Source organism: Saccostrea cucullata, unplaced genomic scaffold (assembly GCF_032062105.1).
Source record: "Saccostrea cucullata isolate Sc308-1 unplaced genomic scaffold, CSIRO_AGI_Scuc_v1 ctg3568, whole genome shotgun sequence".
In the NCBI taxonomy this organism is placed as follows: Eukaryota; Metazoa; Mollusca; class Bivalvia; order Ostreida; family Ostreidae; genus Saccostrea; species Saccostrea cuccullata.
In genome coordinates, this window is record NW_026932483.1 from 11,958 (window position 1) to 35,831 (window position 23,874).

The 23,874-nt window shown below is 32.8% G+C and overlaps 1 protein-coding gene across 1 annotated transcript; it reads right to left on the bottom strand.

Annotated features, from left to right (window-relative positions):
* Positions 1 to 931: 931 nt before the first annotated feature.
* Positions 932 to 23,509, bottom strand: LOC134235239 (uncharacterized). Its single transcript, XM_062717372.1, has 13 exons — positions 22,888 to 23,509; positions 22,138 to 22,643; positions 19,980 to 20,508; positions 19,776 to 19,842; positions 19,575 to 19,653; positions 19,331 to 19,431; positions 13,085 to 13,187; positions 9,849 to 10,009; positions 8,193 to 8,502; positions 7,920 to 8,099; positions 4,481 to 4,719; positions 3,815 to 4,332; positions 932 to 1,693 (listed from the first exon to the last, which is right to left on the bottom strand). Exons 1-13 carry the CDS (start codon positions 23,507 to 23,509, stop codon positions 1,488 to 1,490), a joined length of 3,621 nt encoding a protein of 1,206 aa, XP_062573356.1. The 3' UTR covers positions 932 to 1,487.
* Between the last annotated feature and the right edge of the window lie 365 nt (positions 23,510 to 23,874).

The following is a 23,874-nucleotide window of genomic DNA, read 5'->3' on the forward strand; positions in this document are numbered from 1 at the left end:
GATTGTATATTGTTTAACGTCCCTCTCGAGATTTTTTCACTCATATGGAGACGCAAGGATGTTAGAAGGCATGCCGCTAATTTTGTTTAGTTGACTTGTAGAAGAAAAACCTCCAAGAATCAATAACTGAAACAAATTCTGATCCAAGTGTTTTACAAAATTTATACAAAATACAACGATTTGCCGACGGTTTCATCCATGTAATCAGTATAATATATATACCCTGTATATGAAAATTCATGTTAACTTTGAGATGGTTCTTTTAAACAATAGAGTAAATCCATATAATTGCTTTCTCACAGTTCTTTTTTTGAGATACTAGTAGTTAATAAAAAAGACTATTTTCAAATCAAAAATTCAAAGAGGACAGATGTGATTAAAAATCGGTCTATGAAAGAAATCTCTTTGCTTTGTTCTACATGAAGAATTTAATATTCAAGTGTTTCACAATTTTTTTTTTTACAAAATACAACAATCTACCTACGGGTTTATACATGAAATCAGTATAATATATTTGTGTAAATACTGTACATTCAAGAACTCTTTTTCATAAACTTGAGGATTTTTTAAAAAGTCAATAAACAAGAGACGTATTCTTTCGAATGGTAAATGGTATAGGCAGAAAATATATCCAAAACTACAACAAAGACAAATCTAAAACACAAAAATTCACAATTTTTCTATTTACTGGGTCTTTAAATCTATCATTGATATCTTCTGTAGCAGATTACAATATATTGAAGCACTTACCTGATAATTTGATAAAAAAAGTTTTTGCCGGTATGATTTATTTAGCCATTTTTTAAATATACAGTACACTACTTAAAGAACATAATATTTTCAGAACTTCTACATATATATTCTTATACATAGATATATGGCACATGGTTGGACTAACTTATGCTCTGACGCCTTTTTAGGGACAGGCGATAAAATCCTTTATCTAAAAAAATGAATCACACAGAAGACAGCTAGTAGGACAGAAAGACAGATGTACGGAAAGATGTAAAGGAAACCTATAGCCCTCTCGGTTTCATCGGTGTTATAAAACAGTAAAAGAACACTTCATGTTATTAATGATACTCACTCCCAACCCTACACTTTGTTAAACTCTCGACCTACGTAAACAGTCTAGCAGAGCAGGAACAGTGCGCTAAGCTGCATTTTTATCTGTACAATAATTGAATAGCAAAGAACCGAGAATTTTGAACGTCAAAAAATTACAATCCCTAAAATATCGAATAGATATGATCCTTAGAAATAATATAACTCACAACCTTTTTAAATGATGGTTCAAGCAGATGATATAGAAAGAAAATGAAAAACAAAACATGCCACAAAGATCAGTTAATGTATTTGAGCATCTGACGAAATAGCTTCTTGGATCCAGTTTGCCTGGTATAATTAGTCTTACAGAAAAAAATATTCTTATCATTCATGTGCAACATAATGCTTAAAATCCCTTCCTTTATTCATTTTTAAAAAAATTATTTTCCATGTCTTTCTCTATAATCTTTAATGGCGGCCAAACACGATCTGCGATGTCCCAAAGATAGAGATAGCTCTTTTAGATCTTCTTCGCTTAATCCTAGAAACACTTTCAAGCCGGTGATATCATTTTTTATAAACGTCTCAATTAAGTTTCCGAGCTCATAGTGATGAAGAAAACTCTTGAATTCCTCTAGGGCAAAACCTGGAAAAAAATGTATCTCATAGTTTAAAAAAACAAATTATAAATGCTTTCTACTGTAGACGACATAACAACTTCATAAACTGTAATGAAAAAATTAATAGATAAAATGCTACCATTTTCTGTTTCACAATACACGAGTGTTGTTAAAAAAGTTTTCGGACAAGCTCTATTGTGAGCGCGTTATTTCCATGAAACCGGTTAAGCTCTCTATATAAAATTATTACCTATTTTCCAACAAATATACAAAAATTTGGTGTTTTCCGGTGATCCTTAAAAATATACAGCTATGTTATCTTGATAAAACATGCTTAACGTGTATGCTACTTTATCGCACGTTTACATTACATAGACTTCCTAATGAAATTAAATTACATTTAATGAGATTAAATGTAATTTAATGAAAAGAAATTACATTTAATGAAATTAAATTACATTTAATGAAATTAAATTACGTTTAATGAAATTAAATTACGTTTAATGAAATTATATTACATTTAATGAAATTATATTACATTTAATAAAATTAAATTACATTTAATGAAATTATATTACATTTAATGAAATTAAATTACATTTGATCTAAATTTGATTTATATATAATCATATTGTATTATAGACGTATACTGTATGTCATTTTATGCACATGCAACTGATGAAACTATGGTGATATCACCTATTCGAAATGGTGATATCACCTATTCAAATTGAAAAGGTGATATCACCTATTCGAATAGCTAATATCACTTATTCGAATAGGTGATATCACCTATTCATCACGAATAGGTGATATCACTTATTAGAATAGGTGATATCGCCTATTCATTTCTAATATGTGATATCACCTATTCGAATAGGTGAGATCATCTATTTATTTCCATTAGGTGATATCACCAATTTGAATAGGTGATATGACCTATTCGAATAAGTGATATCACCTATTGAAACAGGTGATATCACTTTTTGCAAGTAAATACCAAAACGGCACATCATATGAAACAGTCATTGTTTGTTTAATGCCGTTTATGTAAGGGATAAATAACGAGATGGTGTTGAATGGTTTAGAAAAAGCACTCTCTCCGAGGGTCGAAGGCCCGAGGAAGGGAAGGGATATTTTCTCTAAACTATTCAACACTATCGAGTTACTTATCTTACTTTAAAAAATTCCTACATTTGGCTCCACAAAAACATTCACACATTCAAATATCAAACTTGACTGTAATACAATAGTGATGTAGCACATTCAAATATCCAACCGTGACAGAAAACAATAGCCTAATCGAACACTCCGTTTATTCGTGGATTAGTGAGCATGAAACTACATGGTGCTGATTTCATTTCAACCCTTTTCATTGTACTGAACAGACATGAAATCAGACGAGGAATATTTTAAAATCCAAAGTAAATTAGAGTGGTTTACAAACGGTGTCGAAAAATAGATTGACCGTCAATTAATTAAGTAATTTGGGGAAGTACGCCGGAAAAGTATGAAACAGAGATGAATCTCGGATAATCTGAAGCATGTGAAGGGATTTACTGATAACGGGCCCTGAAATAATATTCAGCAGTAAGTGATGTAGTTTAAGATTCAAGGTTAAAATGTATTTAAGTGTCAAAAAGTGATGTGAGGTCGAAAACATTTCTAAAAGGGAGTAAAATTTGGAGGAATTTTTTCTGTGAGCAGTGGAAGTGCATTTGAAACATGATTAATGCGACGTAATTACGATAAATCCGTGTGCACTGGAAATTAATTCTAATAGTGTGGCAAATTTGGAGTAATAATTATTTTTCATATGCATTGGAAATACATTTTAAAATTGATTTATCTCTTTTGTTCATTGTTTTTTTTTTGTTTGCTTTATGCACCTCAGTTGGATATTTAAATATCCAAACAAAAGGCAGTTGGATATTTTAAATATTCAACTGATGGCCATTTGGATCTTTTAAATATCCAACTAGTGCTGATTGAATTGGTAATATATACGCAGACTTATAACAATGATGTCATAGAGTTTTTTAAGGACAGATAAAAGGCAATGTTTTTTAAAGAGATAAATGAAAATAATATTCATTTAATGAAAATATATTTATGTATTGAACAAAATATTAAATTTATACATGTACCTTCCCTTGTGCGTTGTCTTTGAAGAGATTTCACGGCTGCTGTTTTTATTATCTCGATATTTACGGACATCTGCCACAAGTATTTATCTTTTCCAATGCATTTTTCATACGAAATTTTGGAGTTTATCTCCCTGCCCGTTTTTTCCAAGGGTAAAATGATATGATTGTCTGTTGAAACATTGAATCTAATGATATTATACAGTTTTTGTTTACTATTGTTAAATAATCCAGTAACGTTAACACGTATACGGTCGTCCTCTTTCAGAAAAAAGTCATTGGACTCTTTCAATTCCATGAACTCTGAATTTTTTATTTTCATCATCGTTCTTCTTTCATCTATGTTATCTACTAAAACAACTTCACACCATAATTGGGCAAAGTCTTCTCTTTCTTTGGAAACATATGTCAGTGATTTGCATTTGAATTCCATTTTTCTGTTCTGCTTATATTCATGAGATGGAAGGATAAAACTTCCACTTTGCTGGGAATAGCTTTTAGGAACAGCAACGATGCCAGTCCTGAAAGAACAACAGAGCAGCTTGTATCTTTATCATTGCATTCATTTAAAGGTTTTTCGTACAGAATATCAAAGGAAAGATCATCATAGAATAATTATTTATCATCTTTGAATGAAAATATCATTTTTCAAAAATTCGATTTCATTACTCGCTAAATTCCGAGACAAGGGCAATGAAACATCCCCCTTCTTGTTTGATGGTGTGAGTGAAATCAATCGTCAACTTCTCATGGATAATGTCGAAGTGGAAAGAGGCTAAATTACTATCAGTGGATTGAATTGTTTCAGGAAAGTGGACGGTAACTGGTTTCAAAAAGTGTGCAGAGGTTCGAACTATCTTTGAAATCATTGTAAATCCCAAGAAAGACGGTGTTTCCATCAAGACAACCTGTAACAACATGTACACATTTTACAAAATTTATCATTTGTGTAATTAGAAACTAATTTTTTTTTAAAAATACATAGACATAAAAAAAATAGGAATTTCGTTGAACTCCCAAAAAGAACTACCAGTATTTTGGATTTGTCACAGGTGATGACTGTCTCTACCCTTTTAATTACTCATTGGTTGTAAAAAGAACCCAAACAGAGGACTGTCGTAGGGTAAATTAAAATTATTTTATTTATATTTTTTAATCTTATTATATCATCCATTTAAAAAGAGGTGTGATTGGGGGTTTCTGTTGTCCTTTCCTGCGTCTGTACGTCCGTCCGTTAAGCTTTGGGGTCCCATCATTTATCTATAGTTCCTCTTAAACCACTGAATAAAATTTAATGAGGCTTACAATGAATCTTTGTTGCAAATTGCCATTGTGCACCTTTTTACTACATTTACCATTATACTATTTGATTGGATATACTGGGTATATTTCGGGTTCTCCAAAACAAAAAATAGACACTTCTAATCTTTCCATATGATTGGGGGTACCCATCTCTTATTCGCAGTTCCTCTGTTAAACCGAATTTTTTATGAAACTTTCAAGGAGTCATTATAAAATCATTTTGTAAGCTTCATATTGTGTATAAAATCTGATGATCCTTTGGCCAAACATTGTAGAAATGGTAACTCAGAAATTAAAGGGAGATATTTCACATCCACCAACGGAGCAAGGGTCTAGTTAGCGTAACCAGCTTGGATGTAAGTCAACCACCTCCAACTAACAATGCTGTAGCAACAGTCTATCAAGAAGAGCCTAGTCAACAGAGTACAAGCAGTGCAGCAACTTTGGTAATGTTATAAATGCAACCATTCCATTATCTTCAGGTCGTCCCTTAGGATTGTGCACAAGAAATTGAAGGCAAAAATTTGGGCAGAAGAATATATCCAACTTGGTGCTCTGCTGTTCAAAAATCCATACTCAAAATTGCAGGAAGGGCAAGGTCCAAACAATGAAATAACTCTTCAGCACAAGAGCATAGAATCTTTCAATCAACTGATAAACACATTTCTGTGTCAATGTATTGAGAGAATTTTCGAATCATGATTAAGTACATGGCAATTGTACAGAAATTTAATGCAAATGGTAGAGAAAAGGCAGCTTCTTTGCATGATGACAAAATTTTGTCTGTGCAAAGCTGATAACACAAGCCATATACCCTGGCAGCAGATCAACCAGGAACTCCATTCTGAGGCACTGCAACTTGGCCTAAAAACAATTTCAGCCTCGGAGAAATTTTTAAACGCTAACAGCTCCTATACTCAACAGATAGGTGACACACATCTGCATTCCGAAAGGGTCGTCAATCAATAATGGAATTGATAGAGAACATTCAGCAGTATCTTTTTGCAGCCCGGGACACCCGGCTTCTCTATACATATAAGTTTAAGTGTTGGTGTATGGGGATTGGGGTGGGAGTAGTTATTTAGAATTAAAGGTTTTTTAAACATTGAAAAAATTGTAAAGCAGAATGTTCTTTTCGTTTATAAATTACGAGATACATAATACATTTACTTCCATAAAGTGAATCTGTAAAAATATATATGTTTTTCATATTTAATATATCAAGTTGCTTTCATATACATGTACTATCAAAAAATGACAGGTTCCTTTTTTTTTCTTTAGAACATCGACTTTTACTTCTCGCATAAAACGTACTCTGCACAGTTCGTATTTTATATTCTAAAATTGAAAATTGATACATTTTTGAATATAGGTCAGGGACGTAGCAACAGGGGGGGGGGGGGGCAGGGGGGCCTTTTTTCCCAACATTACCTTTACCATAGTAAATGTTCATTGAAAGGATGGTTGGCCCCCCCACTTTCTACTATAGTATAGTGATATCAAGGAATTGTACGAAAAAATTGGAAGTGAAAGTTACTTGGCCTTAAAAAAAACTTGGCCACTAACCCCCCCCCCCCCCCCCCGACGAAATAGGATTTTCGAGTTTCGGCAAATGATATTTTGCGGTTTTTTTTTTGCTTGTCAACTTTTTCAGGTAAGTAAACAAAAAAAAATTTTTCTCTGGTGGATGGCACCCCCACTTTCAAAAACGATGCTACGTGCCTGTAGGTGATGCATGTGTCTAACTTCAATTTATATTTTATGAAGCCAACATTTACTTGAGGAATTGATCTAGTTTAAAATAGTATAGTTTTTGTTTGATTTTTATCCGACATATAAGTTTTCAAAATATTCGCGACACTATCGTCACCATCAATAACACACATATCGAAGCAGTATCAAACTAGATCAAGACTCATTTTCATTGTTTACTTTATAAATTTCCCGGGCGTCAATTGATGGTTATATCAATGTTTTCTTGTCAGAATATTGATGATTATAAATAAAATAATTCGCCTGCGTGGCGCAGTGGTTAGAGCGTCTGCTCTAGAGTCACGAAGTAAGGAGTCGATCCTTACGTCGCGGGTTCGAATCCCACGTGAGACCGGTCCTTCGGATGAGACTGTATAAACCGAGGTCCCGTATCGCAAAAGGTGCTTGCTCGAAAAAGAAGAACCCTTACAGCTCAATGGTCGCTTGTGCCGAGTAAAGGTCAAATTAGTTATTTGTTAGAAAAATTAGTAAATTTCTTCGAACGATTTAGATATTTGTTCAAACGAATTAGAAATTCCTTCGGACGAACTAGATCTCTTGTCTAGAGAGATTTACAATTTTTTTTTTATTCAGGAGGATTCACCCTTTGATATAGGCCTTTTAATATAAACTAATTTAATTTTAGTTGTTATATGTAATTTTATTAGGTAAAAGATTTTATCCATTTTGTATAAAATAATTTGCGTACGTCACAGCGAGTTACGTCAAAAACATATTACTCAGCTTCGCGGTTTCTAAAGCGTAAACTGCACCAAATTATGTTATATGGTATAACAAAAGTTGAAATAAGCTTCATTCCTAAAATATATATATATATATATATATATATATATATATATATATATATATATATATATATATATATATATATATATACAGAAGTCCATGAATTCACAGTGGTCGGTATAGTAGTATAGTAAAAAATAATTAAAAAGAAAACACGAAGACAACAAAGTAAAGCATTAGCGCTTTCATTTAAAAATCTTCAGATGCTTTACAATCAAGTTATATATATATATATACAAAAACACACCGAAACGTTTGCTATTTGACGTTCAACTGTCGCATCCTTCGGTATCTCAATCTGAGCTTTAGGGTCTGAAACATGCATATACACTCCTCCTTTAGGGTCAATCGTCATTGGCATTTCTTCAGCAGATTCTATGATAAAGAATGATTCCAAGGCCTCTATCCCAAAAAATATCCAATCATCCTGCAAAATTAAAATTCTTTCACTCGAATATATTGTGAGGTAAAATGTCAAATTAGAATTTCTCAAATGTAAATTACAGAAAAAATGTCAAACCTGGGTCTGTGTTTCAATGGTGGTCCAGATGTCTCTATGACATACTTTAGAAAGCCACTGTCTACCATTTGGTTTCTTTAAGTTTATCATCTGAATGCGAACCAATATGACATCCTCATTTTTGCTATGAACTGTGTAAGGTTTCCCTTGCAATGTAAATCTAAAGACTTCAGTGACACTGGTTTGAAAAAGAGACCTGTCTAGATTAGGCATGTGTTCATTTCTATCATTGTTGTCCCACATTTGCAAAGACAGCCCTTGGATCGGTGATGATAAAATTGTTCCTCTAGAATCAATATCTATGGTGATTCTGTAAATATGAAAATATAATTGATTGAACCTAACTCTCCAGAGTGGTTGTCATATTACCAATCTTGAACTTAAAATTGTGCATGAAGGTTTTAAGCTCAAAGCATCACGCTAGCTGAGTTTTTATGTGACTCGTTCTTCGGTATATCTCTGTATATTTTCATTCTAAAATAAACAAGATGTGTTTGTGAAGTATGACAAGACTTCTCACAAGGATTACACCTGTGAAATATAAATGCATTAGTAGACACTGTTCAAAAGCTATGGTCTCGTTTTTTTTTTAAAGTGGGATAATCTCCAAGGTCAAGGTCTAAAGCCAAATTATTAGTATACAAAGGAAGGTCTTGCCACAAGACATACGCCTTTGAAATTTATAGCCCTAGTACTTATGGTTCAAAAGTTATGGCCAAAGGTTATAGTTTTTTTGAAAAGTGGGTCAAACTCCAAGGTCAATGTAACGAGGTCAAATATTTTCATACCCAGTAAAGGATCTTGTCAAAAGGATCCAGGGCTCTCCTATTCCACGCGTGTTTTTCTTGTGATAAGACCTTTATTAGGTATACCGTCCGACAACTTTACCCTTTGACGTTGACCTTCAAATTTGACCTACTTTTGCAAAATTTGACCTTGGTCATTATACCTTTCATAAGTGTTTTTATGCACCCGTAATAGAAGAATCGGGGTATATATATTTTTCGTAGTCCATCCGTCAGCCTAGCTGTCTGTGTGTCCACAAAAACTATAACATTGTCTATAACATTTGATAGGTTAGAGCTATGGTTTTCAAATTTTTTGAAATCCCTCGGGACAAGGCCTTTCTTTAGGTCCAAAATATGTTACCTCTTGACCTCGGTGTTTGACATACCTTTTCGAGAAATTATCAAACTTTACCTTGGTCATCACTTTTGAACAGTTGTTCCCAGGGCTTTCATACTTTAAAAGTTCATGAACTATGACGTTCCCATTGATACCAATATTTTTACTTTTTGACCTTGACCTGTGGGTTTGACCTCTTTAAAAAAAACAAAAACTTGAGTTTAATCATAAATTTTGAACAGTTAATACGAAAGCTTTCATAGTTCATTGTGACAAAGATGCTTGTGAGAGAGTTAGATACAGCAACCCTGATGAACACATCGAGAACAGCTATTAAATTAATTAAATGTTATGTTTTTGAATTGATTTTGGAAAAAAGATTTTAAATCTAAGAAAATATATTAATTTAATCCAAAGATAATACAAACAGCATAAATAAATAGTTGTGGGGGATAAAAAAAAACAAACATGATTATGTTGACACATATTTTCATTGATGCATACATGTATATTTAACAGTTTATGTCTTACCTTTCCTCTTTGTTTGATATGCACTCATTGAATAACTTTACTTTAGAGTACACGGCCCGGAGTTTCTTCTTTATGCTTTCCATTTCTGATGGCACTTGGTCCATAACAGAGGAAACATAACGTAGCAGCCCATCCATTTCAGACCGAAGTGCATCAAATCCCTGAAAAAGTTATCATTTCGAAGTTTCATTTTTATCCCCGGCTGAAGAGGATATAAAGACCTTTTCCAAAATTGTGAAATGTGTCGATCCAGGGTCAGGTGTTCATGTGGAGTGGGGGCTCAACTGATTATTGTCAAATATTACTAATTAATTGAAATGCATGTTCTTATCTTAAAGTATATATAAACCAAACAAAGTATTTACGAGGGTCGTTCAAAAATTACGCGGACTCTGCCCTGATTTACTCTTACAGACGTCATATAGTTATGAAAATTCACAGAAATATGTATCTCAAAGATTCCAATACAATTTGAGCATAATTTTTGTATTTTAAAAAAATTCTCCTAAAATTATCTCTGCGTTGATATCGCTGATGGAGAGGTACGGCGCACGACAAAACATTTGAAACAAAAACTTGCGGAATCCAAAATTTAACTCATTAATTTTCCATAATTCGCAATATTTTTCGACAATTTTCTCAATTGTATCTTTATATTGTTTTATTATTATGTATTTAAATTTCTGACATGATATTTGAGGTATTTACAGAAATAAAGTGATTTTTCTCCGATGCAATTCCTGTGAAAATGACTGTGAAAATGACGTCTCCTGAATTTATGGAGCACCACCTTTCTGATCAATTATGTGTTATGCTCAAGGTGTCGTCAACATAAATCCAAAACATGCATAATAAAACATGTAGTAAACTAGGGTATTCGTGTCATTTGCCTACAAATAGCAAATTTGAATTTTAGACCGTTAAACCTCTGTAAAAGGGCTATTCGGGAGGATGGGATGAAGATTATCGACGGAAACTTTATCCGGACTGTAAACAAGAGGCCCATGGGCCACATCGCTCACCTGAGCACTGTGGCTAGGAAAAAGTAGAAATTGGTTTATTATTAAAAAGTTTAAATCTTATAGTAGTCCCATGACCAATCATGGCTTTGCTATTCTTAAGAAGAAGATTTTTAAAGAATTTTCCTATATATTTCTATGTAAAACTTTGGTTGGCCATTCTGGCCCCGCCCTAACCCCGGGGGTCATAATTTGAACAAACTTGAATCTACACTACCTGAGAATGCTTCCATATAAATATGATCAATTATAGCTTTGATTTTCTTGAGATGAAGATTTTTAAAGAATTTTCCTATATAGTTCTATGTAAAACTTTGGTTGGCCATTTTGCCCCCCCCCCCACCATCCCCACCCCGGGGCATGATTTCAACAAACTTGAATCAACACTATCTGAGGATGCTTCCATATAAATATGATCAATTATAGCTTTTCTATTTTGGAGAAGAAGATTTTTTGAAGAATTCTACTATATATTTCTATGTAAAACTTTAGTCGTCCACTGTGGCCCCGCCCTACCCCCGGGGGTCATGATTTGAGCAAACATAAATCTACACAACCTGAGGATGCTTCCATATAAATATGATCAATTTTGGCTTTACTATTCTTGAGAAGAAGATTTTTAAAGAATTTTCCTTTATTTCTATGTAAAACTTTGATTGGCCATTGTGGACCCGCCCTACCCCGAGGGGTCATGCTTTGAACAAACTTGAATGTACACTACCTGAGGATGTTTCCATATAGGTTTCATCTTTCCTGGCACAGTGGTTCTTGAGAAAAAGATTTTTAAAGAATTTTCTTTATATTTCTATGTAAAACTTTGGTCGGCCATTGTGGCCCCGCCCTACCCCCGGGGGTCATGATTTGAACAAACTTGAATGTACACTACCTGAGGATGCTTCCATATAAGTTTCATCTTTCCTGGCACAGTGATTCTTGAGAAGATTTTTAAAGAATTTTCCTATATATTTCATTGTAAAACTTTGGTCAGCCATCGTGGCCCCGCCCTACCCCCGGGGGTCATGATTTGAACAAACTTGAATGTACACTACCTGAGGATGCTTCCATATAACTTTCATCTTTCCTGGCACAGTGGTTCTTGAGAAGAATATTTTTAAAGAATTTCCTGTATATTTCTATGTAAAACTTTGGTCGGCCATTGTGGCCCCGCCCTACCTCCGGGGGTCATAATTTGAACAAATTTGAATGTACACTACCTGAGGATGCTTCCATATAAGTTTCATTTTTCCTGGCACAGTGGTTCTTGAGAAGATGATTTTTAAAACATGCCACCAAATTTTTATTAATTCCTAATTATCTCCCCATTGAGTGAAGGCGTGGCCCTTCATTTGAACAATCTTGAATCCCCTTTACCCAAGAATGCTTTGTAGCAAGTTTGGTTGAAATTGGCCCAGCGGTTCTTGAGAAGAAGTTGAAAATGTGAAAAGTTTACAGACAGACAGAAGGACGCCGGACAAAATGTGATCAGAAAAGCTCACTTGAGCCTTCGGCCCAGGTGAGCTAAAAAAGTGATTGAGAGTGACCAATGTCACACTATATCTCATATATACCTGCGATTTTCGGCTTTAAAACAGAAAAGAATATGTTTTACTTGTTTTATAGATTATAAGCTTGACAAGAAATGGTGTATGGATGTTGAATAGATAAGGTAACTCAAACTGTACTGGAACTCTTGGAAAATGTTGATAAAATGAAAGCTCAGATTTGTTTTATAATGCCCGTGACGTCGAAGATTTTGCTGCTCCGTGACTTACTGATATGTCCAGATAAATCACCCAAAACTGATACCAATTTACAACATTTTGATATGAAATTTTGAAGACCATATAAGTAAAGATTCTTTTATATTATGTGTGACATTTGTCAAATATTTTTCCTGTGCAACAAGTCCGCGTAATTTTTTAACAGCCCTCGTTTAAACCAAACTAAGCATGCTAAATGTATAGTTATGATGTGCAATAGTACTTCTTTCAAAATAGTGAATGCCATGGCCTCTGGTTTAAAACATAGACCAAATTCAATGGTTAAAAAGATGACCTATAAAGCCCATGGACCTCTTGTTAAATATGCTTTTCAAATTTCCCAAAGTATTATAAGAATTGTATCTGAATCTGAGCAATTAACGTACCGGGTATTACTAAAATTGTGGGTCTTTTTTTCAACTTTATCTTTATCGTTGAAGACAAATTTCCAGTTTACCTTCAGTTTTTCTATAGCTTCTACTTCAAGCAGTTTTTCTGTTTCCTGGATCCAAATCAGAGCTCTTTCTGCACTTCCATATAATTTAATCTCCAAATCTTGCCTTCGATACAGAAATTAATATGACCTATATTATTTAATACATTTAAACATCAATGAAAAACTTAATTATAATGTGGTACATGTATCTTCATCTTCATGTTTTTTTTATTTATTTAATTCTTCATTTGAATCTATTGTTCTAGTTGCAAAAAGAGTTCTCTATTTCATATGGATCAATTTCATTGAAAACAGTAAAATTGAAATTAAAATTTAGAGGGGAAGGAATACAATATCGATGATGTCAAGAGATGGAAATAAAAACAAATATTTGTTTTTCAATTAATATTTTACATTCCTTGGTAAATAAATTAAGAATCAAATTTATATTTTATTTAAAAAAACACCATTCAATAAGCCAGTAGCAACGATTTTAAAGAATGATGGTGGCAACCTTAAAAAAAAAGGTTGACAAAAGAAAGAAAACCTAAACTGTGCAAACTCGAAAATCCTATGTCGTGGGGGGGGGGGGGGGGGGTGAGTGTGCCTTTATAACCATTATGTACTTATTTTGATAAAGCAAGAATGTGCCAATATTAATGAAATAACTTCTATTCTGGAATTAAAGAATTTAATGAAACATGGAATTTGTTAAAAGAGGTGTAAAAAGTTTATTTGGTACCCATGCCTCCTATAGATGAAAAATAAAAATTCAGAAACGTTACTGCACATCTACAGAAAACTTTTAGTTCCAAAGTGATTGGACTACTACGGAAGATGTAATTAAGAGGGAATTCCTTAAAAAATAATGGTTTTTGATTTTTAGCTGGGCTTATTGCTCAAAGAGCAATTGCCGGTGTAAAGACGAATAATGACCCCCATCGAATAATGACCGGGGGTCATTTTTCGACAGCGAAAAATGACCCCCGGTCATTATTCGACGTAGAAAAATGACCCTTCTGCCCGTAGAAAAAGTGTCACTTCCCTAAAAATTTGCAGAACCCACGTGAAGAAAAATGACCCCGGTAGAAAAATGACCCCCTGTAGATTAAAGCTAAAATTTTTAGGGGGCAAAAAAAAAAAAAATTGGATAAAGAAGCATATTGGCCAAAATGCTCACCTGAGCTTATTGGGAATAAACTGATGATATGTTGATCTCATAACATTATACAATTATAGCTATATTTTAAGGTAAATGCAATGATTCAGAATCAAAAGGAGTAAAAGATTTATCAAGCCTTAAGGGTTAGGTAAACATTGTTTTTGATGGTGGAATTCATCGAACTGACAGAAAAAATCAGCAGTATTATATATTATTATATCCTCCGCTTGAAAAGCGGGAGGGTACATGTATATAGTGATTGGGATGTCCGTCCGTCCGTCTGTTACGCTTTGAGGTATCCATCTCTTATCCGCAAATCCTCATATATAAAAAGATGTGTTTGTGAAATAGCTATGCCCCTGTATGGCAACATAGCGAAGATTAAACTTTTCTTAAATGCAATTTAAATATATTGTTACCCAAAGTAGGGTCTTCTCACAAGAAATACAACTGCAAAATAGGAAAGCCCTAGCACCACTTGTTCAAAAGTAATGGCTAAGGATAAGTTTTTGAAAGGTATGTCAAACTCAAAGGTCAAAGTTGACGATTTCTTAAGAAAATGTTTAATGTAACAAGGATTACATATGTGAAGTATGAATACCCTAGCCCTTACCGTTCAAAAGTTATGGCCAAGGTAAAAAAAAATTCATAACTACGGAAAACTCCATGGTCAAAAGGTCAAGGTTTTTAGTATCCAATGAAAGGTAATGCCAAAAAACTACATATTTGAAGTATGAGAGTACTAGTATCTACCGTTTAAAAGTTATGGCCAAAGTAAAAATTTGGCATTTTTGTGTAAAATGGGACAAACTCCAAGGTAATGGTCAAAAGGTCAAATTTGGTGGTACCCAAAGTAAGGTCTTGTCACAAGGAATATACATATTAAATATGAAAGTCATAGCTCCAATAAATGAAAAGTTATGGTGAAGGTTAAGGTTTTTGCGGACAAACAAACCGCCAGATAGACAGACGGACATACAGACGAACACGATAAAACTATATACCCCCGAATCTTCGATTACGGGGACATAAAGAAATGGTCTTCAATTAACTTTTCATATTAATATACATTATAAAGAAGACGTTACAACTGTTACAATGAACATGTTTGTTCTGATTTTCATATTAAATTCTCTGAAAAATATACTCAGAACTGAGTAAAAGGGTGGAGTATAACAAGAATTAAGGTAGAACCTATGTCGGAAAAGTCTTTGTCTCAAGATTTTCAAACTTTTCAAGATGAGAAATTAGTACTTGCTCATCAATCAGTTAAGATATCATGATATGTTTTCTTGTTTTTTAATCTAGAACAGGCTGTGAAACTTGGTATGGTATTTACATACTGCGACGTCACATTTTCAAATATTTTTAGGGGTACTTGTCATAAAGGGAATATGAAAAATCACAAAAATACTTCTTCAAACATCGTCGTTTATAAACTTTTTTAACTGAATAATATTAAACAATATTTTATCAAGAATAATTTCTTTTTTATTCAATTAATATAAAAGATAAGTCCACCATTAAAAAAAATAGTCAAATGAACTCTATTATTTTTAGTCAATTATTCACCCTATATTTGTAAATATTTTTTAGACGTCTTTGTCACAATGTTTTCAATCTTCAATATGATGAAGAACATAGCCAAATGATTACAAAAAATGATTAAAATATATACCTTTCCCCTCTAACTAATGAAAGATAGGCTATTTACCGATACTCATATTCTTGACCTTTTTGCATTTACACGGGATTTAATAATTAAATGACTGTTTGGGGTTACTTTCAGATTAAATATTTATCAGAAATTGTACTTTTTCTTTAAAAAGATCATATTTGATAGAAAAATTGTAATCAAACACCAAGAATATGAATAGGTAACAAATAATTGTTAAAAGGAATGCACATCATTTCATTATAGATATCACAAAAATGTACACACGATCAAACGATCTACAACACGTACATCTTTGACTTAGACACATTTCATCAAGATATTACACTATATAGCTGGCAACTAAAGATTTCTTACGATTTTTGCATTCCTTCAAAATGGTTACATACCATTCAAATTATTACGAAAGTTGTATGTACATTGTAATTTCATTACACTAGATAGTCTTGGGTTTGTCAACTTCAGGTCTAGATCTAGTAAATAAAAGGTGCCTACATGTTTTCTCTTATTCCAGAAATATATTGCCATTAAGCATTATAAACCAAAAAATATATGAATTGAATCAAGATTATGTTGGCATGATTGAATTCTGTGAATTTCAAAATGCAGTATTTTCTACCATTTTTATTGAAGCTGTCAAGTACGGGAAAAAGTGGCATTGAATTAATTATGACGTCTTAATGGGTTAGCACAGGTTTAACACATTTACAAGTTATGATGTCATACGAAGTAGGTTCTACGTTAAAAGAAATGTAATGAATACTGTGTGCTAAATCAAAAGTTTATGTCTACATGTATAGTTTTTGCATTAGAATGACTGTGTATTTTACACTAGCCCATAGCTTTACAGAGCATATTTTTAGGTCTTATACTTACCCCACCCCCTTTCTTATTTAGGAGGAAGTCGATATTGAAGAAAAGCAAAAAAAAAACCACCCTATCTTTATTTTCTATAAGAAGGAATTAAAAAAAAGCTAAAAATAATCTTCTATTCTACTAATTTTTAACTGTTACTTTGGCAAAATACTTTCAAGTATACCTCCACCAACATTTAAAGTATGCTTTAATCATGGCGAAGTAAATTATGATATGATAGTACTTGTGTGAAGGCTTAACTTCATTTCAATATTTTATCTAGAGCCTCTTTCAGAATTATTGAAAGGTATAGAGTTTTATTTATATTTTTGCTTTTCATTTATTATTATTTTCTTGTTTTGATTTAACGTTATGTTCTTTTTTGGGGGGGGGGATAAAAATTTCTTCCTCTTTCAATGTCAAATAGGATTTGCCAAACTTAAACAAACTAAAAGTTGAAATGACGGAAAATTTAATTTTTCCTATTAAAGAGTATTTAAACCTGATTTTTGCATGGTTTGATTTCAAAAACAAGTGGAATATCATTCTTTAAGCAAACATTATAAGGAGGAATATTAAAAAGAAATTTTATTTACTTGACAATTAAAGAATCTCTTTTCAAACACAATTTTAGCATTGAAAGACTACGTGAATCTCTTAATTATTTCATACGACTTTTTGTATTTTTCTGGTTACAGAAAATGTAAAAATTAGTTTCGCTGTAAAAAAGATATCAAAGAGTGTATATTTTGTATCACTTTGAAGGGGGTAATTTTTCAATGGGGTCATTATTTTATAGGACTAACATATAAAATAATGACCCCCTAGGACCCTTTTTCTACAAAAAATGATTTTTTTTTACGGGTGGGGGTCATTTTTTGTTGAAAAATGACCCCTTGGTCATTATTCGATGGGGGTCATTATTCGTCTTTACACCGGCTTATGTGATCCTGTTCAAGGCAGGATGTTAACCCCATAGTCGCCATTTCAAAGTTACGTGCAAAAACAGTTCTTACTCTCAACCGCTTTTGAGATAATACAAACGCTTAATAAAGCAACAAAAATAAAACGAAGTTTTATCTATATAAAATAAACATTAGTAGTATTGACTTTGAAAACTTCATAAGTCGAAGAACATAGTTCATTAGCGTAAGGATTATTGATAATCAGTGTTACCGTAGTTCTCTACACATACGAGTTAAAGCAGGAGAGGGAACCAGACTGGCCTGTTTGTTTACATTCAGCTGCGGTACCAGATTAATTCTGATTCTGACAAAATCGGACCGTGGTATTAGGATTGAAAAACTTACTGTCAGTGCTTGTCATTTATATTGATAGTTTTAAAATAATTTTTTCATCAGAATATAAACGTAATTCATGTAAGAAATCAATTCTACTCTGTAAATGAGCCCGGCTCTCTGTACTTCTGAGTACTTTGATTTTTAAGGTTTCGTCCATAGTAATATAATTTCCAGGATGAAAATTTCAATCAAAACATTGCTGCACATCCATGGGGCACAAGTAATCAATTCAAAAAGATGATTTGGCTACTCTGTGAAATGAAAGAAGAGATTTCGGAAGATGGTTTTATTAGAAAAAAACGTTCTTCAGCGGCTTATCTTGATGACACTAAATTCAGAACACAAATCGTCTCGTTCAAAATTATGATTTGATTAATGTATGAAATGTAAAATGTCTATTACTTGTCTAGTACTTGCTGAATTAATTTTAAATCAATTGTCCATTTACTTTGAACATCTAAAATGCTCCTGAAAGCAAGACCCAAGTGTTGGGCGTGCCATAAAGTAACTCAGATTTCAGATACAATAATAAATATGAACTTCGGTATCTCGAACTCCGATATCCCAAATACCATGGATATGTCGAAGACGAAGTGATTGGGAAGTCTCAACTCACTTATTCTTTAAGTATTTTACCTTCGATATCTCGAATTCTCGGCTTATCTTGATGACACTAAATTCAGAACACAAATCGTCTCGTTCAAAATTATGATTTGATTAATGTATGAAATGTAAAATGTCTATTACTTGTCTAGTACTTGCTGAATTAATTTTAAATCAATTGTCCATTTACTTTGAACATCTAAAATGCTCCCGAAAGCAAGACCCAAGTGTTGGGCGTGCCATAAAGTAACTCAGATTTCAGATACAATAATAAATATGAACTTCAGTATCTCGAACTCCGATATCCCAAATACCATGGATATGTCGAAGACGAAGTGATTGGGAAGTCCCAACTCCTTATTCTTTAAGTATTTTACCTTCGATATCTCGAATTCTCGGATATCTCGAGGTTTTTCCTCAGTCCCATCAGGTTTGAGATAAGGAAGTTTGGCTTCTATATGATATTTGAAAGAAATTCAAAAAGTATCACACGACTAAATCAGTAAGATGGTAGAAAACCCTAAGTTACGTCCGAGGTTATATGCAATGTACTAGCCATCCAAGGAACTCCGAGTAATCAATTATCGATACAACATACGTTAAGAAATTTTACAGGCCATGGGCCTATCTATGCACGCGCGCGTTAAACTGCCTAAAGTAGCTAAATTTACCGTTTCACGTGCTCAAGAGCTTGTTTCATAGGCATCATATAGTTTTGAAGAAGTTCTGCATTGCATGCTCGAAACGTTTTGTGGCGAAGGTCTTGAAGAGTCTGCAAAAAAAAAATGATGCAAGAAGAAAATAATACACAACTCTCTTCTCGCTATCATCACTTATCACTTGATAGACTATTTAAGAAACTGAACAGAGAAATTTCTTTGACAATGAAAGAAAACGCACGCCAACATACTGTACCTCTTTGAAAGAAATTAGATCGTTAGTATCTTCTAGGTCCTGATTCTCGAAAAACTCTTTGTATTTCCTCATATCTTCTCTGAAAAGATAAGGGAAAATAAATCAGAATTTTATACTATTAATAAAAATACATAAATCCAAACTTGTAATAGGTTTATTTTTAAACGTAGGAAATGTCATTTAAGAGTGCCATAATATTACTTTTCACCGAAGTCCTTTACGCTGGTTTCGTCAGTTTTCTTCAATTCTTCAGAGATGGAGGCGTCGTCTTCAAATTTCAACAAACAAATTTTTGAATTTAATTGATTTTACTAAGTTTTCTCTAGAGATATAGAAGAAGTCCACATTTAAAACATTACATTCTAGACGCCAATATTCCTAAAACACTGAGGAGGCGAAGTTTACCTGTAAGAGCAGCCACTTTATTTTGGAGATCAACACCCAAATCTCCATAAATTCTTGCCATTCTTTCAGCTATTTCTTGTAGTACAAAGACAACATCTGCCATCTTTGCTTTTGATATTTTCATGTCCTTCTTAGAACGTACTTCTTCCCAGTAAAAGAACAGCCGTAAAATATCGTCTGCTACGTTCGTTTGATTACCGCGGGGGAATTCTCTAGACTCCCATCCGAGTTTTGGTTCTGATATAAAATCTTTGTAGACTCCGCTTCGAAATATGCTAAAACATTCCTCTAACGCCAAATTTTCAACCTCCTTTTTTTCTCTTGCTGTATCTTTGCGTGATTTTGTTCTTTGTGATTCCTTTGAGGTCGCAATTCCTAGATCCTCTTCCTGGATGTGTTTCAACAATGCTCGAAGAAATGCTTTGCAATCAATGTGTAAAAATTTATCCAAAGAATTCCAGTTCTTATTTTCCTGGAAATTCCTTCTTTCATTGAATAAATTTTCCTCCGACTTTTCATCTTGATCCTCCTGAAATTAAATTAAAATTTATTCAAAAGACTTCAGTATTTTCTTGAATGAAACAGTATTTCTTGAGGTTTTTGTTTTATAAAAAAAATATGAAGATAACGAACACTGATCAAGCTCAAAAATACACATATTGGGAACACAACAATCAGGGTCCTCTAAAAACATCAAAGGTAGGAACAAGTGCAACGGAGGAGCAAACATAACCTGTCAACATTCGGCTTAATTTTTTTAATTGAAACTTTCACACATATTACAAGCATGTGTACAAACTTCTGCATGAATGTATGAACAAAATAAATCAGAATAAACTAATTATATATAGTTGAAACATATTCAAAATCAGTGTAAAAGTTTATTATGAAAGAGAGAGAGGGAAAGAGTAAGCTCTATATTTACATATTGTGTCCTAAAACATATTCAGTGTTGTTTAAGCTCGCCATAAGACAGAAAGAAGGGAGAGGAAGAAAGAATATAGAACAGTGCAGTTTTTAGGGATTTACTAATAACACTTTAAAGTGATTGCCAAAAAAATTTTTATGAAAATAATAATAATGAAGTAAAATAATTAAAATATAACAACCCATTTCTGTCAGAAAGTACTAAAATCTGTCAGTTTTTTAAATTATCTTTTACAGTATATTTCAAAGCTTTAGAATAGGAATTAAATAAATTCAAAAAACTTTGGATAGGTGAACAGGTATTCTGACAACGAACTTTATAAATATAATGCTTCATTAATATCTATTCAGCATAGTGTTGAAATATTCTGAAATTTCATCTTCATTTTTTTCACCAAAAACAAATGATTTTGCATTCATATTCAATTCAAACATAATGATAAATTGTATTTGCAGAAAAGGAAATTTTATCGACCAAAGAATTTGCGAAATGTTAACATAAATAAGATGTTGATATCCTTGTTTCAGCAACTTATTTGTCAATAGATTGTCTCGTTTTAGAAATTGATCTTAGGTAGAGCATACTGAAAAACACTTTTTATTCGCGAGAACTTTATTTGCATAATTACGCGAGACTGTCCGTTTGTAAAATATTTATTCTCGCGTTTATTTATATTGTTAAAGATTATATACCATAGAAACCACATCGAAAAAATAGAAAATTTAGTCTCGCTTATAAATACTGAATATCTATCTCGCGAAAATATGGTGTCGCGACAATATAGTGATCTACAGTATAGAAAGTCTTAAGTTCGTCAGTAATTTTTTTCTTAACTGAAAACAGAAAGCAAGGCTAACAGGTCTGCCATAGGATTTCACTTTTCATGTAATTACATTTTTCGATGAAAATCGAAGTGTGTGCTATATTTTCAAAGGGAGAAAGAATTTCGTCAGACATGAAGAATTTCATATCAGCATCCTTGTGAGACATTTGTGAATTATTCAACAAACTTAATTACTGGTTTTGGTGCAGTGTCATTTCAGGATAAGCGTTCTTTTCGGCTTAATGTTTTCATCATTAAAACCAATATTTTTAAAGAATCTCAAAATATCAATTGTGTAATTTAAAAGTTAAAATTTACATTGTCTTATTCTTGAAAAATTATTGCTATATACAATTTTTATACATAATTAACTTTTCATGAATAAAGTTTCTGGTGATATTTCCTACCTCTAGAATTGTAATGCGGAAGTCCAAATCTCCTTCCTGGAGATCAAATAAGGACAATAACGGTGGATAAAGAAGTACTTCTTGGAGATCTAATGAAATATTTCCATTCTCAAAATCCGACAAAAATAAATCCATTTCCGCGATTGAAAGGAAATTCACAGCAAGTGAGATGCATCCGGGGCTACAAATAATTGAACAGGAATATTTTCGTTCCCATTCACAGAGAAACTTCAAATAAATTGCAAAAATCTTATGTTCGTTTTTCTTTTCCTTCGCACACATCAATATTTTTCCAGTCAGGTTATTGAGAAGATCTTGAAATTCGGGTGTCTCTGTCAATTGATTCAAAACGTCGTCGTGCTTTTTAAATCTACGAAGAACTTTCTTTATCTTTGATTTTTTCGATTTCTCTCTGATAGAATTCGATGTCTCATTTAAAATTAGAACAATATGATGTTGTAGTATGCTAAGATTTTGTCTTTTCCTTTCGGCCTGACTTGATGCTTCTTAATAAAAAGATAAACAAATGAATAAATTATAGTTAATGAATCAATTAATAGCAACTTGACCATTATTAAATTTACAATGAATTAAGTCTTCTTCACGTGTGAATGCTCGTGTAATGGTCCATTGAACATGGATTCCAGAAATCTAATCTATCGATTAACAAATATATGGCATATAATTAAAATTTTTACATCAATATTTAGAAAACAAAACTGTCTATCAAGAGGTGAAATTACAACTTACCTGATCGTAATTTCCAACTTTCTGTCACTTTAAGTTTCAAAAGGCATACTTCATTTTCCAGTCTTTCTAGTTTTTCTGTGACCTCTGTTTTCATTGCAGGAGTAATTGAATTATTTTGGCATCGTTTGATTTCCTCCTCATAGTTAACGTTCCTACCTACATATTCTCCTAAACGTCTGCCAATATCGACAGCAGTTGCCCAGTTTTCTTCCGACTCCATTGCTGACATAAATACTTTTGAAGCATGCACCAAATCATTTCTAAAATGTCGAATTCGTTCGACGTCGTCTCCTATGGTTGTATCACTGTCTTTTGGTTTTTGTTCCCAACCCTTTTTTGGTTTGATTTTGGGACATGTGTTTCTTAGGCAAACGTACAGCAAAGAAATGTCAAAGTCTTCATAAGGCTTTTGTGAATCTTTAGCTTTTATTATCTTATCCAAAGCATTCAATTTCTTAAAACGTTTCTTTAAAGGCTTAGAATTCATCACAGCATCAGCTAATCTGTCTGGACGGATTTCTTTCCATAAAACATCTTGGAGCATACATGTCATAACCTCAAATACTACCCAAAACCATTTTAATTGGCGATTTGTCCCGTCCGCATCATTCCCTGTGTCCATCTTAAACTTGTGATTTGAAATATAAACAATACGTGCGATTCATTATTTCTTTAATTGCCCTATATTGCAATTTTACAATTCCTGAAGAAAAGAGAGAACCTGCTGCTTAGAAACACAAAAGTTATTTAATTAAAAAAATCAAATTGTTTGTTTGTTTGTATCTATGTTATTACGTCCCTCTCGTGAATTTTTCACTCATATGGAGACGCCACTACTTGTTAACAGTGAGCTTTCAGCTCAGGTGAGCTAACAATTATTAATTAAAGGGTGTTTCTTTTCGGAAGGTAAATTACACGAACACGTGTGATAGTGACATTTAATAATCAATATTTACATTTCCAATGTCTTTGTCCGAGATAAAATTA

Coding starts and splice junctions, on each gene's coding strand:
- LOC134235239 (XM_062717372.1), bottom strand. CDS start 23,509: ATGGACACAGGGAATGATGCGGACGGGACAAATCGCCAATTAAAATGG. Junction 4,720..7,919: donor GTCAAATAGCAAACGTTTCG/GTGTGTTTTTGT, acceptor ATGTTGTTACAG/GTTGTCTTGATGGAAACACC. Junction 4,333..4,480: donor CTTGTCTCGGAATTTAGCGA/GTAATGAAATCG, acceptor TTGTTCTTTCAG/GACTGGCATCGTTGCTGTTC.